Source organism: Leiobunum rupestre, chromosome 3 (genome assembly GCF_980474605.1).
Source record: "Leiobunum rupestre chromosome 3, qqLeiRupe1.1.hap1, whole genome shotgun sequence".
NCBI lineage: Eukaryota > Metazoa > Arthropoda > Arachnida > Opiliones > Sclerosomatidae > Leiobunum > Leiobunum rupestre.
In genome coordinates, this window is record NC_143386.1 from 32,417,257 (window position 1) to 32,432,923 (window position 15,667).

At 37.9% G+C, this 15,667-nt stretch overlaps 2 protein-coding genes across 2 annotated transcripts; one reads left to right on the forward strand and one right to left on the reverse strand.

Moving 5' to 3' along the window:
- Positions 1–281: 281 nt before the first annotated feature.
- LOC149951507 (uncharacterized) lies at positions 282–10,020 on the reverse strand. The gene is made up of 4 exons (XM_090169566.1): positions 8,967–10,020; positions 7,175–8,922; positions 597–659; positions 282–488 (listed from the first exon to the last, which is right to left on the reverse strand). Exons 1-4 carry the CDS (start codon positions 10,018–10,020, stop codon positions 282–284), a joined length of 3,072 nt encoding a protein of 1,023 aa, XP_090025692.1.
- Positions 10,021–12,274: 2,254 nt separating this feature from the next.
- Positions 12,275–14,388, forward strand: LOC149951508 (uncharacterized). Its single transcript, XM_090170089.1, has 3 exons — positions 12,275–12,327; positions 13,133–13,212; positions 14,015–14,388. Exons 2-3 carry the CDS (start codon positions 13,167–13,169, stop codon positions 14,287–14,289), a joined length of 321 nt encoding a protein of 106 aa, XP_090026215.1. The 5' UTR covers positions 12,275–12,327; positions 13,133–13,166; the 3' UTR covers positions 14,290–14,388.
- The last annotated feature ends 1,279 nt before the right edge of the window (positions 14,389–15,667 follow it).

Below are 15,667 nucleotides of genomic sequence, written 5' to 3' on the forward strand. Positions count from 1 at the left end.
ATCCAATCAGTCCTGAATCTAATTTGTTATCTAAAACTGACGTCTTGAATGAACTTAAAGAAGGAAACGCGCCAGAACGCGTTTCGATTCCATATTCTCATTCTCCCCAAGTAAACAAAATTTAGGCTTATTAAAAAACACTCAGGATGGTTGTGAAAATAAACGTAACATTTATTTATATACATTTTTATACGAAAATAGTTTAGTTTGGGAACGAAGATGCTCTAAAGAAATGGACAGCAAATGGGTGTAGGCATTTTCCAAGATGATGGCGGCTGGGTTTAGTAAAAAATGCGTCGTCCGTATCCGTGGCCGTAAGTGGGAACTCCGTTGTAGAGTCCTCCGGTCCTGATGAGGCCGGATGGGCCGGCGATGAGGGCGCCTCCTGGGTAGCCTCCTCCGTAGTGACCCAGTCCCAGCCCTCCGTAGCCGAGGCCAGCGGCCTGGCAGACGGCCAAGATGCAGGCCACAAGAACTAACAAGGCGATCTATTTGAGGAAGAGAAAATTTAATACTTTCTTAAAAATCCAAATATTTTCACAGTAAATTGTAACTGCTAAGGCAGAACATTTATTAAAGCGAAGGTTTTAACTTACCATAGACTTCATGTTGATGGATTGGAGGTTTCCTTGAAGACTGGTAATGTCAAAAGGTGAAGGCTGAATGTGTCTTTGTCAGCCACTGGGACTCCTTTTATACCCGGATTTTAATAAGTGTCCAGTCACCAAGTGGATTGACTTAATCGCTTTGCCAATCTTCATTTTTGAGTAGCTTCCCTCTTTAGCAAATGAACGAGTGCCACGGAGAAATTTTTAAAATTCCAGATTCATTTTAAAGTAGCCTTAATTCTTGATAAGCGGTAGATTAATTACTTTTGGAAACCATCTCTTGTCTTTCGCGGTGCTCCGTCCGTTCTTGAACAGCTGCCCTCCGATGGTCTCTGGAAAACGAACTGAGATTGGTTGACTGTGGTTCCATGGTCGGCGGGAAGTCAGTACAGATCTACTAACGCCATACAGTGGCGGCACCAGCGATGGGCATAGCTAGGCTGATAAGTAAGTTACTCTCAACAGTTGAAATAGGGGGCCTCCATATTCAAATATTATATTTGTGACATCTTGTTTTGAAAACAAGGGTTCTAAAATATTGTGAGCGGCTTGTTTGATAATTTTGGGTTAAATATTGTCGAGCCCTCGAGAAGATTTTTTAAAATTGAAATTAATTCTACTTCATTTAAGTTTAACAAATTCATCGAATTTAAATTCCTTTGAACCAGGAATATGATTTAGAATAGTCTATTTCTGGTATCTATTTCGCACAAAAACGTCATTGAAGCGGTTCGGGGAATTCCAGATAATTTGATTAGGATTATTATTTCTGCACAAGATTTTGTTTATCGTTTTCCAGGGGACTTAACAATTATTAGATCCTGATAATTGTTTTTTTGTAGTAGTGTTTCCAGGCATTTCTTATCTCATTATTTTATTAATTTCTATGGATTATTTCTATCGTGTTTCATTTTCAACATTGGAGTTTAATTTAAATATTTTATAGTATTTATTTTTAAATTTATTGTTTTTTTATTTTCATCGGTTACCCAAAAATGCGAGTGCTTTGCGAAAATATTAATGATTGGAAACATACGTTGCACAATTTAATAAATCTAAATCGCAAATCATGGAAAATGTGGAAAAAATTAAGAAATATCGGAAATCATGGAAAATGTGGAAAAAATTAAGAAATATCGGAAATCATGGAAAATGTGGAAAAAATTAAAAAATACCGGAAATCATGGAAAATGTGGAAAAAATTAAGAAATATCGGAAATCATGGAAAATGTGGAAAAAATTAAGAAATATCGGAAATCATGGAAAATGTGGAAAAAATTAAGAAATATCGGAAATCATGGAAAATGTGGAAAAAATTAAGAAATATCGGAAATCATGGAAAATGTGGAAAAAATTAAGAAATATCGGAAATCATGGAAAATGTGGAAAATATTAAGAAATATCGGAAATCATGGAAAATGTGGAAAAAATTAAGAAATATCGGAAATCATGGAAAATGTGGAAAAAATTAAAAAATACCGGAAATCATGGAAAATGTGGAAAAAATTAAGAAATATCGGAAATCATGGAAAATGTGGAAAAAATTAAGAAATATCGGAAATCATGGAAAATGTGGAAAAAATTAAGAAATATCGGAAATCATGGAAAATGTGGAAAAAATTAAGAAATATAGGAAATCATGGAAAATGTGGAAAAATTAAGAAATATCGGAAATCATGGAAAATGTGGAAAAAATTAAGAAATATCGGAAATCATGGAAAATGTGGAAAAAATTAAGAAATATCGGAAATCATGGAAAATGTGGAAAAATTAAGAAATATCGGATAGACAGAAAAATGTCCGAACTATTGACAAGTACTTGAAGAAATCTCGGGAAATATCGAATTATTCATTAAGTATTGGAAGACATTTTTGTAAATAGCAAAATGCAGAAACAATCGAAGTGGCTTGCCGAAGACTTCGTCCATATATTTATTAATAAATATGTCTGCGCAATGGTCCACGGAAGTAAGCTTTGAAAGATAAATAGTGCTGTACACCTTCAATCTCCTCAATTATAGGCAATTTCTATTTCTATGGGGACCAAAAATCGTCAAAGCTTCCATTGTTTAAAGTTAGCTAAAATTGGACGTTTTTTATTCCATTGTTAGGCTATCATTGTGCATTGGTACGAACTCTACGAGCTGTACACAGTGCCACTGAGGGGTAAACAATTTCGCTTGTTTCTCGTCCCCTTTGGATAGCTATACTGTCTAACGTCTTTGCTGACAACTTCAACAGATGTTTCAGCGCTAGTTACGTGTATGTAATGCACGTACTTAATCTACAGGTAAATCTAGTTTATCATTCGAAAATATTTTTTTTGACATTCATGAATATATTAATAATTGAAATATTATTAATTCAAAATTTAGTTAATAATTCGAGTTATAAAAAAACAGTTCTCTGAACTGAAAAAACCGTGTTTATTCTTGTAAATGTTACGGCTAAGAAGGGACAGATATTGAAAGTTCACAACAGCGTTTCAAGTTCTGTTTAATTTTCCCTAGTGACTTACGGAACACCGATGAATTTTCAGCTAACACGCATGCGCATTGCGGTCCCGGATTATTTCAGTCGGTAGGAAATAAACTTAAACGCTGGAATAGCCCTTAGGAATACTCTTAAAGGGCTATTCTAAGTAATTTACGCAGTTTGCGGTAGTCGTTTTCAAAATATTTAAAATAATATATATACTATAGTCTAACTACCAATATAAGCTCATTCGAGAGTCTTAATTTACCGTTTCCTTGTCAGTTCTAAAAAATAAGTGCTATGTAGGGTAGAATTTACGGAAATCACGGTATCATCAAAAAAAAAATCCATCTCGACTCCTATTTTATTTATTTGCAATTTTACTGAAGCCTTTTTAATTATGTAATAATTGTACCAAGGCTTAACATACCAAAGTAATTTTTGGAAAATAAATATTATTATAAATACCTTGAACGTTGCACTATCAGATTTAAAAACTAAATAATAACTTATGGCAACTCTGCGACTGGCGTGCTAAAAGCGAAAGGGCCAATCACGGCCCTTTTTCCCTCTTAGACAAGTATTCCACCCCCGCGTCTTCCCCTTTCTCCCGTCCCGAAAAGCTCACTCTATCTCTAGCCGGTTGTTTTTAGAGCTGATAAATTATTAACTGAATTTGTATTCGATGATTTACCAGGGGCGGATCCATAGGGAGGGGGGGGGGGCGATGGGGCGATCGCCCCCCCCCCCCTAGAATACTTGAAAAAACATAACAATTTTTGAAGTTATTGAAATATATTTATAGAGACTAGAGTATACTAGACTTTCTAGTTGTAGAAAGTACTTCGTTTAAGCAAACGAAAATGAGAGCTCCACGTTACATTTTCACGCTCCATATAGGCTTCGAGCTTAGAAACAATAGCGCCATCTACTTTAATACCTGCCAACTAAATTTGTGAAGAAATAGCAGACGACTTTTGATCGCCCCTCCTTACTTGATGGCCTGGATCCGCTCCTGTGATTTACTAACTAAAATTAACTGGAATTGACTTGAAATATAGCAAAGTCTGAGGATTGAAATGTCTGAAATCGAATGGTGTTTTCCGATTTCACCTACGATAAGTAGTTTGTTCTCTAGACCGTACTGTATACAAAAGTGTCGATATGCGATGTTTTTGCAAATTTGAAGTGTAAAATCGGGTCTTAGCGATCGAATATATAGCGCAATGCTACACGATAGGGTACGGGATAAACAGCTAAACGCAGGGGCGGCTCAAGGGCCGGGCAACCCGGGCAACTGCCCGGGGCGCCGGTTTGAGAGGGGCGCCGAAATTGAGTTGTGAGCCTTTTTGGTTTACCAAGAATCGGATTTGTTTATAAAAATTTTAATGAAAGCATAACATAATTTGAAAAATCTTTAGCTAATTGGAAATACAAACTGTTTTACCAACCAAAATGTCCAACATCGTCGATGAACGTTTTTTGCGACTATTTTTTTACAATAGTAAATAAACCATAAAATTACGGTGCATAGTTCTGACGGATAAAGCATTTTCCTGGTATTTTCATTATAAACCAGGGTATATAATATGAAGAAGAAAAAGTGGTTGGGCGATAGTACAAGAATAGAAGGGTGTCAGAATTTTTAGCCCGGTGTACCTAGCAACAGGGGCCATACCACCGGAAGCCTATCATCATAGTGCCCTACGCCAGCGTCCCCAAGCCCGGACAGGTGACAAATCCAGCGAGGGGCTAGCCAGTAAGCATTTGCCTGTACACCAATTACGTAATCAATAATGAGTACAGATGAGTACACATGATTACGATGAGTACAGACCGATTACGATGAGTACAGAATGATTAGGGTGAGAACATAATAATTACGATGAGTAAACAGGCAACCCAAATCTTTAAAATTGTTACAGATGAGTAATTAAGTACGGGGTAATTCCAATGAATACGCGTGATTACAGATGAGTACGAAAATTACAAATGATTACGGGATTACAAATGAGTTCAAAAGATTACCGAAGATTACAGTTAGGGTAAACACCGATTACGGGAAGTGGTTAGCCCCTCGGGTAGTAGTACCCTACTACTGATGGTTGCACCTTTGACGCAAACCACTCAACCCAGCAGAAGGTGCAGCAATGGGTGGACCAACCCTCACTTCACACACAGCCGTGGGATTAAGAGTGGATGCTATAGCAACTCCAGCCGACACCCTACCTACGTAGGTAAAGAGTCATACCCTTTGGAGAGAGCTCCTAAAGGGGAACGACGGGAACACAGCGGTCCACATAAAACGGGCACAGCTGGCACCGGAGATCCCGGTGCGACTCCAAAAGGTCGAGAAACAGGAACAGAATTATCAATAAAAATATAATTCAATTATGTAAATGTTAAACGTTGAACGAAAAAGAGGCTTTTACTGTATTCTTCCCCCTTAATCTGTCGTGTGTCCGTGGTTAGCGTTAGTCACTTCTATTTTACGCGCACGCGCAGAAAGCCATTTATTAGTTTCAGTTAAATAGTTTTAGTTAGATAGATATTAATTAGAGACACGTTGAATTGAATTAAGATTATAAAAAAAGGAAATTAAGAGAAGCCGTTGAAGCAGAAAATAAAGCGACAGCTTAAAAAAAGTTCTTAAGTGTAGGCCTTAAAAAATCCCGCCAAATACTGTTTTAATTAAGTTGTTAAAGCAATAAAGCGTTCTATCAAATAGGCCCAAAACCGGCCAAACGTTTCATACAGACTATAGAGCTAGTTCATCAGGACTAACAAAGTTTGTTATTCTTTGGTTTAAGAGAATTTGGCTTATATCCTGTCTTTATATGAATATTTTAGAGACGTACCTTTAAGCATATGTAACATAATTGCTCAGTAGTATGCCACTGTACCTTTATTCAATTCAAAAATCTTCACTAACGGTTTGTTTCACCACGAACCAGTAAAAAGGTGGACTACGTTAGATTTTAACCTTTTTATTCATCCTAGTAATTTTGGGAGTCACACTATTGGCTACTAACATATTTATTTAAGCCAATGGAAAACCTCTAAATTGAGAAGGAATTTTTTGCGTCGGAATTTTAGTCAGCCCAATGTAGCTTTATTGAAATTTATAAACTCGCTCGGTTTGTGCGGATGAAGTTAAATACTGAGTAGTTTAGAAAAATAAAATGAAAATGACCAATACGGTTCGGTTCAGAGATCACTTTCCGAAAATGAAATAAGTAGTCGAAGTGGGATATTCCACCAGCGTTATTAAATCCCATACCAAGCCTAGAAGAGTTAGGCCTAGGCTCAAAAGAATCTGCAAAGACTCCAACCTTGTAGATGCCCCGGAAAAGATCAACCTGAATTTCAACTATTTTTTCCAATAAACCTGCTTCTTTTATTTGACAATGCAAATTTATTTTAGTACGTGAGTCTCCGAGAACTTCATTAATTGGCAAAATAATTACATTAACAGAACTTGACACTATATTTTAGCTCCCAAGCCTTGGTTGTTCAAACCTGTTTGTTTACTAAAATAATGGCCGTCGGTTTATCAGACGTAAAGCTATTTGGGCGACGGTATTATCGGCATTTGAGATTCGATGACGTCAAATATGACATAAAATATGATATCAAATATTACGAAGGGCATGTATGACGCAATATCTGTGAAACAAACCGTTAGTGAAGAAATAATGCTAGTGGCATACTTATGAGTAATTATGTTACATATGCTTTTAGGAGTGGTAGCCTGTAGGAGGGACCCTAGGTATTGAAGTACGTTTGGGGTTAAGAATATTATATCTAAGTTTCTTTTTAAACCCATGGATTTGAGACTAGTATTTTGCTTATTTACACAAAGTATTGAGAAAGTGATTAAAGGGATTATTTATTGTTATGAAAACGGTAAATTTATAACATGGACATGGTTATGTTTTTTACCGGGGGGGGGCGGGTAGTTCAATTTAGTCTCAAAATAAAAGGGGCGCCAAAAATCCCCCTTGCCCGGGTGTATAAAATTTCTTGAGCCGGCCCTGGCTAAACGGGGATGGAGTGGAAGGCAGGAGTCGAGGGTAAGAATAAACAGTAACCCTTTCCGTTGCCGAATAATTTCGTTCGGCGGGGTTCAATGATCGACTAGCGTAAGAGATAACATTCATGGGCCCCTTTTTGCCGGCTTCAGCGTATTGCTGAAGCACAGCGCCTAAGCCGTAATTTGAGGAGTCGGTTACAATAACAAAGGGGTTGTCGAAATTAGGTGCACTCATAACTGGCGCGGATGTCAAAGCGGATTTAAGTTTTTCAAAGGAAGCTTGTTGATCCTCCCCCCAAATAAATTTCGCGTCTTTCTTTAACAAGTGATTTAAAGGCGAAGCTATGTGCGAAAACGACTGCACAAACCTCCTATAGTAACTAGCTAAACCGAGAAAGCTTCGCAATTGACGAACATTGCGAGGAGGGGGGTATGATTTGACGCTTTCTATCTTAGATGGATCAACTTGAATCCCGCGACGCGTTATTAGGTGCCCCAAAATTACCGTTTCCTCTTGACAAAATTTGGTTTTAGAAGCTTTTACCGTAAGCCCAGCGTTAGATAGGGTTTGTAAAACTTTTTCTAATGTCGCTAAATGCTCTTCGAAAGAGTCCGAGATAATTATTAAGTCGTCTAAATACGCCATCACGCCCGCGTCGCGAAGGTGAGAAAAGAGTACGTTCATCATTCGCTGAAACGTAGCTCCCGCGTTTGTGAGGCCAAACATTAAGACTGTTGGGTGGAAAAGCCCCCTATGCGTGATAAAGGCCGCGCGATCTCTCGAACCGGGATCGAGAGGAACCTGCCAATAACCCGCTCTCAAGTCCATTATTGAGATATATTTTGGTTTACCAATGCGACTTAAAATATCTAGGTCTATTAATGGTAAAGGGTATCGGTCTTTACGAGTTCTTTTGTTCAAACCCCGATAGTCGAGACAAAGGCGCTTCCCCCCGTCTTTTTTACCAACTAAAACCGTGGGACTACTCCACGGGCTATTAGAGGGTTCAATGAGACCGAGATCTAACATCTCGTCTATAATTTTATCAATTTCCGCCTGTTTGGCGGGAGAATATCGGTAAGGAGGTGAAGCTACGGGAGAGCTATCCCCAGTGTCTATAAAATGACAGGCGGTGTTTGTTTTTCCAGGAACTAAGGAGAAGACGTGTTCGTAGGGGTTAATTGTATCGCGAAGTCTATTTTTCTCACTATCGCTAAGGGTATTGTTTTGAATCGCGGAATCTAATCCGTCCCGATCAATATCGTAAACTAAAAATAGATTGGCATGACTAGTCGTATCGGACCCGAATGGGTACCTTATGGTGGGTGTATCACCCCAAAACCAACAGTTATCCCCAAAATCGACACAAATATTAAAACTACATAAGAAATCTACACCTAAAATACAAGGGTAAGCCAATTTATCGACAAATAACGCCTTGTGAGAAACAGTCCTACCAGGGAGAGAAAAATTAACTTGTACTGAGCCTTCAGTTTTTAAATTACGATTATCAGCTACTTTTAAATTATAGCGGCTTTCATTAATGAAACAGCCGGTCTCTACTAATTTGGACTTAAAATCTGAATTTAACAGAGTGAACGAGGACCCAGGGTCTAAAATACCGAAAGTAAAAACTGGACCTAAATTAATTTTAATTGTTTTAAGCTGAGAATTTGGAATAGGGTTGGACTGGTTCATCACGTGGCAATCTCCACTATCAACGGAGCCTCCTACTTCTTTTGCTGCCAGGAAGAGTTTTGGCTCCCGCTTGACCCTTCCCTTCGCCCGTTTCCCGACCCACGGCCCTTTTTAGCGGGACAATTTTTGGAAACGTGCCCCTTTTGTTTACATTCGAAACATTCTACATCGGGACATTCTGGACTCTTATGACCCGCTTTTCGGCATTTGTGGCAAACTATGGAAGTAGTACTAGCGGAACTGTACTGCGAACCTGAATTGGACGTGGCACTATGAATGTAATTAGACCCCTTAAAAGAACGAGACGATTGAATAGCTAGTTCGGTTTTAATACCATCTGATAACAATTCACGAAGGGAACGATACACCTTAGTGGCTAAATAAATTTTAAGTTGCGAGTTTAAATTGTTATACACTATGCTAACTTGAGTCGAAACATCTAACGGGTTGCGTAAGGCTGTAAAATGTTTTTGCATGTCCTCTATGTAAGCGCTAACCGTTTCGCCATGTTGCTGACGGCGACTCATAATTTGGGCCATTGAAAAATTATCACTATCGTGACCCGAAAACTCGTCAACTAAGGAAAATTCGAACTGAGCCCAAGTTCTAACGTGAGATTGGGCTAGCCACCACTCTAGGGCGGGACCCTCCAGCATAGATGGCACCCAATGTTTCATAAAAATATCTTCCGGTAATCCCTTACTTAAAAATATTTGTTTTGCCTTTAATAGGAAATCTTTCGGGGTACCTTCGGTATACCGTCCTGAAAATGTAGGGATAGGAATGTTAGGAACCCAAGAATTCGGCAGGTGTCCGCTAGGAAGAGGCGGCGGAGGAGGCGGGGGGTTTAATCCAGTAGAATTCGGACCCCCACCCCTCCCGACGTTCTGCAGCTGCGTGCGGAGATCTTGGAGTTCGGCCATTATTCTAGCTAAATCCCCTCTACTAATATTGGCGGGGCTAGTGGCATCGCTACCGTCGGCATTGGCGTTAGTCCCCCCTGAGGTGACTGAATTACCCCCGGCCATAGTGGCAGCTACGGACTCTGCTGGTGCCAGTTTGGGTAGGGTACGATTTTCTAATCGCTTTGTACGCGCAATAGCCTGGAAAGCACGCCAACAAAGTGAACAACAATAATCTTTTCCGGCGGCGGGAAGACAAGTGTCGCAAGGCGTATGACTCGAAAGGTCGCTATTGGTACTCATCCACTTAGGAAAATACCCAAAAATACAAAGGCAAGCCTACCAAAGGGCGGGAAAATTTTTGAATATAGAAAGTGCAACGGCTCTCAGGACGCCATTACTAATAAGCCTCGAAATATTGAGATATAAAAAGAATTTAAAAAGTACAAATTTAATTTGTAAAAAAAAAATTAATTAAACTGGTCGTTTGTTCAAAACCGGTTACGGACCCCCAGAAATGTAACGATTTTATGGTCAGAGCCCAATATTTCGCCCCGGCCAACTTATTATATACCGTTAGCATTTAAAATTAGACTAAACTAAAAATTACTATACATAAGGATTTAATCTAATCTAAATGATACACTTAAACCTATGATTTAAATTTAATAATCAAGGATACTACGAGTTTAAATGAAAATTAAGAAACGTTTAATTGAATACTAAAAATTGTAGTACGGTTAAATACTAAATACACTAAGTTATTTAAAACACACTAAATACTTAAAATATACAGGACTACGTCTACTGGCTCTCAGGATAATTAAAAGGGGAATGATTCGAATCGTTTAATGAAAACGCTCTATTGCTCTATAGTCTTATACTTAGCTACTATGCTCTATTACAAGACTCTATGGCGATAGCGTTCAAGTTCTATTGTTCTTAGAAATTCATTCTACTTATCTCTCGGCGAGTGACTTCTCGGTGGCGAAGACTTTGGTGATCACGGACACGCGGCTCTCCTTGATGGATGACCGGGCGATTTTAGCATCGGTCCTGCTCTTCATGGTCGGGGTTCCCGGTTGGATAGTATGGCGAGCGTCCAATTTCATCGCGCGTCCACGATGGTACTTTTAACGGCATTCATAGCTACACGTATTAACGCGGAAACCTTCAATCTATTACAGCTAGTCCGAGTTCAATTCCACAACCTTTCGGCATCGAATGGCACGACACAATCTTGCATTTTCCCGCGCATTCTCGGTTTTTAACATCTCGTCTAGTTCTCTGTTTCACAACCGCATCGAGAATGTACCAGGGGTACCGGAAATTAGCAAAGGGGTAAAACATGGGGAAAACCTTTTCTTGAGCCAGTGACGTTTCAGGGGGTACAATACTATTGAGAGCCAGCGAATAACAAAAAAGGATATTCTTTGGAAATTCCCTATCTTGGAAAACATATTTTAACAATGACCTCGCGGAATTAGCTGGCCGGGGTGGATATTGGTCTCTAATACATTTAAGGAAACAAGTAGTCGCGTTAAAGCGCCTAAATATTCGTTATAATACTTATGAGTAATTATGTTACATATGCTTTTAGGAGTGGTAGCCTGTAGGAGGGACCCTAGGTATTGAAGTACGTTTGGGGTTAAGAATATTATATCTAAGTTTCTTTTTAAACCCATGGATTTGAGACTAGTATTTTGCTTATTTACACAAAGTATTGAGAAAGTGATTAAAGGGATTATTTATTGTTATGAAAACGGTAAATTTATAACATGGACATGGTTATGTTTTTTACCGGGGGGGGGGGGGGGCGGGTAGTTCAATTTAGTCTCAAAATAAAAGGGGCGCCAAAAATCCCCCTTGCCCGGGTGTATAAAATTTCTTGAGCCGGCCCTGGCTAAACGGGGATGGAGTGGAAGGCAGGAGTCGAGGGTAAGAATAAACAGTAAACCTATCGGTGGTTTACTTTAATACCAGAATTGTTGGTGCTTATCATAAAAAAAATATTATCTGAAATAAAATTTTATAATTTAAAACAGCTATCTGTAATTTAATAATTTTGGTTGTAATTTTATAATTCTGGTTGTAATTTAATTATTTTGGTTGTAATTTAATAATTTTGGATGCAATTTAATAATTTTGGATGTAATTAATTTTGGATATAATTTAATAATTTTGGATGTAATTTAATAATTTTGGATGTAATTTAATAATTTTGGATGTAATTTAATAATTTTGTATGTAATTTAATAATTTTGGATGTAATTTAATAATTTTGGATGTAATTTAATAATTTTGGATGTAATTTAATAATTTTGGTTGTAATTTAATAATTTTAGCCACGATTAAATTATTTTTACTAGATTTTAAGTAAAATGTTTTATAAGTTACATTCGCAAAAAAAATTAAAGTATAAATTTTTTTATCTGCGTCACGGGCTTCAGCTTTTTAGTACTTTATTGGCACGCGCGTTTCGCACGTGGACTTCAAATTCCAAAATCTTTATAGACTCGAGCGCGTGCTCTCTATAACTAAAGATAGTGACGTGGAAAAATCAATTACTCGTGACCTCTTGTTTTTTGTAGGAGCACCTATTAGAAAATGGTAAAAACAAACATTTTTGAAATTTTGGTTGATTTTTAGATTATCCATAGAAGCCCATATCTTAATTTATTGTCGTGGATTACTGTAGATAACTTCTAGTCTTGGATGTCCTCTTCTGACGACAGAAGGGACATAATATCGCTCGTGCTTCGCGGAGATAAGAATTGATAATTGTTTGGGATTTCTTAGTTTAGTTTAATAATAATAATAATAATAATCAGCTAGGCTAATACCCAAGGCACCACCTTAGGCCTAAGTCATCAAGCGACTTAATATTTAATAACTAATTAAAAATTTTAATAATAATTTATTAAAAACTCTTTCTAGATTTATTAAATTAATTGATGATTAAAAAGGATTAAATATCTTCCAGTAATCATAAACGAAATATTTTTTCATAACTTCGTAGTGGCAAATCACGCTACCTATGTACGTTTAAAATAATAGTAAAATTAATATGTCAAATAGCTTGAACGATTGGATTTTGCTCGCGTGAAAGTTTCATTGAAAACGAAAGGTAGTTCAAAGTGACTAAGGCGATGATCAATTTAAATTTAATTGTCAAGATTCTACGCTTGAAGCTTTAAATTATTAGTACACCGATGATTATAATGTTAATTTTAATTACAGCCGTTTTTGATGTATTAATTAAAATGTCGGCCAACATCTTACGAGAACGTTGATGATTGACTCCCTGAAGGATTGCAACCAATCCACGTGTTCGGTGTGGGTGCAGTTGATGAGCGCTGTCCTAAGTACCGTACAATGCTATAACGAATGACGCGAACATCCTTTAAATCATTAGTTTGCCTCGTGTTCGACTGAAAACATAAATCAAAATGAAGCTGATAATCGTGGCTGTGATGTTGGCCGTCTTCGTCGTGGGTAAGTCTACTTTTAATTCCACAGTTTCTTTGGCGAAATATTTATTGGGTTTTAATACATTAATGTATTCAAATTCCTTATTCACTTTGGCAAAACCCTTCGTTGATTATAATTATTTCTTATACGACGCGTTTCTATATAATTTACTTGATAAGGTGTTCAGGGCCGTGCTTAGGGAAGATGAGCTAAAATTTGGGGAATTTAAGGGACAATAGTCCTTTAAATAAAAGATCATTCATACCCGATTATATATTTTTTGCTGCTCCGACTGGACAAATAACCGGTTGGTCTATGGTTTCTCTTTATACTGCCAAAGCTGAGAATTTTCTATGCATAGATCTGGCAGCATTGTTCAACAAGGGGACAAGACAGTCAGAGACTGGTTTATTTAAGCGCCTATAAAGAAAGGTTTTTAGAGGCGTTTTCTTGAACACAATTTAAGATATATCATCGCCCTGTATTTACTTTAAGGTTTGATAATTCCAGAAAGATTATATCATATTTTAATTCCTAAAGAGTAAGCTAAAAATCTAACTTTACTAACCTGGCCACCACAATTATTTTGGCACAGGACCCCTCAAGATCTAAGCTTGGGTTAATACACTGGTCATTTCATTTATGTCCAAGATAAAGTTAATTTTCATACTCTCTATCACCCAATAATTGATTATTTGCTGATTGTGCCAAAAACAGTATTAGATTTATAACAAACAACCAATATATTACCAAACTTTTCAATTTCTTTGGGAAACGCGCTTAAATTATATTAAGAGTACTTATACTTGATTTTCCTTGTTTTCAGCCTACGGACAAAATACAAACGACGACCCAGCGGCCGAGTCTACCAACGACGATGATAATAAGAAATCCGACTTGAATAGCGTTGAATCGATGGTTAATAATGCGTTGAATTTCCAACCACTGAAGAGCATTGCGGAAACAGAGAAAATGATTCTCACCCAATTCGACAAAATCCTGGAGAAGATTCATCAATTGATCCCGCTCCCAATCTTTCAGCAATTGCGCGATTTCCTAAAGGGAATCTTGAAAGAAACAAACAAATTGGAGCAACCCTAGTTAGAGGCACCAACAGGTTAAATGTCAAGACCGTCACAGTCGAAAATCATTAATTGTAAAGTTAAAAAATGAAGGTAAAATAAACTGTGATTTGGTAAATAGATGTTTCTATAAACTCCCAGTCAAAATAAAAAATATAGAGTTTGTTCTACCGTGATTATGTCCCCTAGGAGGGGTTTTACTATCACCGTGTCTGTCTGTGGGTCTGTCTGTCTGGGATACATGTTACGCTTCAATGAAAATAAGAAACTCTTCCGAGGATATGTATATTTAGGCTTGCCAGCTTGTTAGTTCTAGGGAAAGGAGCGTCTTTGGTATCGTGGTAGATTATGATTCTGTGAAGTACCAAAGCTTCGATGAGATGATTAAGACTGCATTCAATTCCTCGTACCTAAAGCGTAGCCAGGATTTCTTTTCGGGGGCGAGACACACAATGGGAAAACAAAACAAAAACAAAAACCATTGTATATACAAGCATACGATTCTGGGGGGGCCCCTTCCTTCTGTGCACCCTGACAACGCCACTGCCTCGTACGCACGCTAAATTCCCAACACGATTTTCATCAACTGGTCGTTCGTACAAACTAAAATGCTGCTGCGATATTATCTATCTGAGCGATCTCTGCCCTAGATCTCCAAATCCATTGTCTAGCAGTGGCCTATGGCACACACTAATAATACTAATAATCAGCTAGGCTAATACCCAAGGTACCACCTTGCCTTATCATAGGTCTATAATATTGTTCCATAAGTTTGTCACTTTGGGGAATATTTGACTGAGAGCTAGTAACGGAGTGACGTCTTCGCAAGAAGGAAATCTCCCCCTAGCGAGGCACTGTCAAAGGCTACGTGTGACGCGTTAGCGAGCGGACGCAAAACGGCGACGAAGCCCGTAATGCAGTCTGTCTTGTGAATAGCTCTCAGTAAAACGTTTGCGTGTGAAGAATAGAAAGTGTCATACTTATGTAACAATATTATACACTTATGGCCTTATACAGTCCATGAAAAATGTGTGGTTATTCTAGAAATGTATCTGTCGGTAAAATTTAACACGCGTCAGGAAGGGAACGGACACACTTATTTGAAATTTAATCATTAAGGGATGCGTGCTCGTTGCAAATGAAGGAAAGGAAGACCTTGTAAGAGAGAAGCTGTGTTAAAAGGTGGGTAAGAATGCCTAGCAAAATTTGCATTTATATGAAAGACCATTAAGAAAGGGGTTCAAGAAGAGTTGGCTGCGATTGGTAGAGTATTGTACCCATGATGCTCGCGTTTACGTTGGCCTAAGATCGAAGCGCCATCTAATCAAAATATTTTTTATAGAGGCGCACATTCTTGTTAAGGCTTAAAAGTGTTTTGAAGTTGTAGAGTTGAATTT

Excerpts from the sequence above, each read along its gene's own strand:
- LOC149951507 (XM_090169566.1), bottom strand. The coding sequence starts at position 10,020 with ATGAGTACCAATAGCGACCTTTCGAGTCATACGCCTTGCGACACTTGT. Across the intron at positions 8,923-8,966 it reads CGATGTAGAATGTTTCGAAT|GGCCGTGGGTCGGGAAACGG; the intron begins GTAAACAAAAGG and ends CCCGCTAAAAAG. Across the intron at positions 489-596 it reads CCATCAACATGAAGTCTATG|ATCGCCTTGTTAGTTCTTGT; the intron begins GTAAGTTAAAAC and ends TTCCTCAAATAG.
- LOC149951508 (XM_090170089.1), top strand. The coding sequence starts at position 13,167 with ATGAAGCTGATAATCGTGGCTGTGATGTTGGCCGTCTTCGTCGTGG. Across the intron at positions 13,213-14,014 it reads GTTGGCCGTCTTCGTCGTGG|CCTACGGACAAAATACAAAC; the intron begins GTAAGTCTACTT and ends CCTTGTTTTCAG.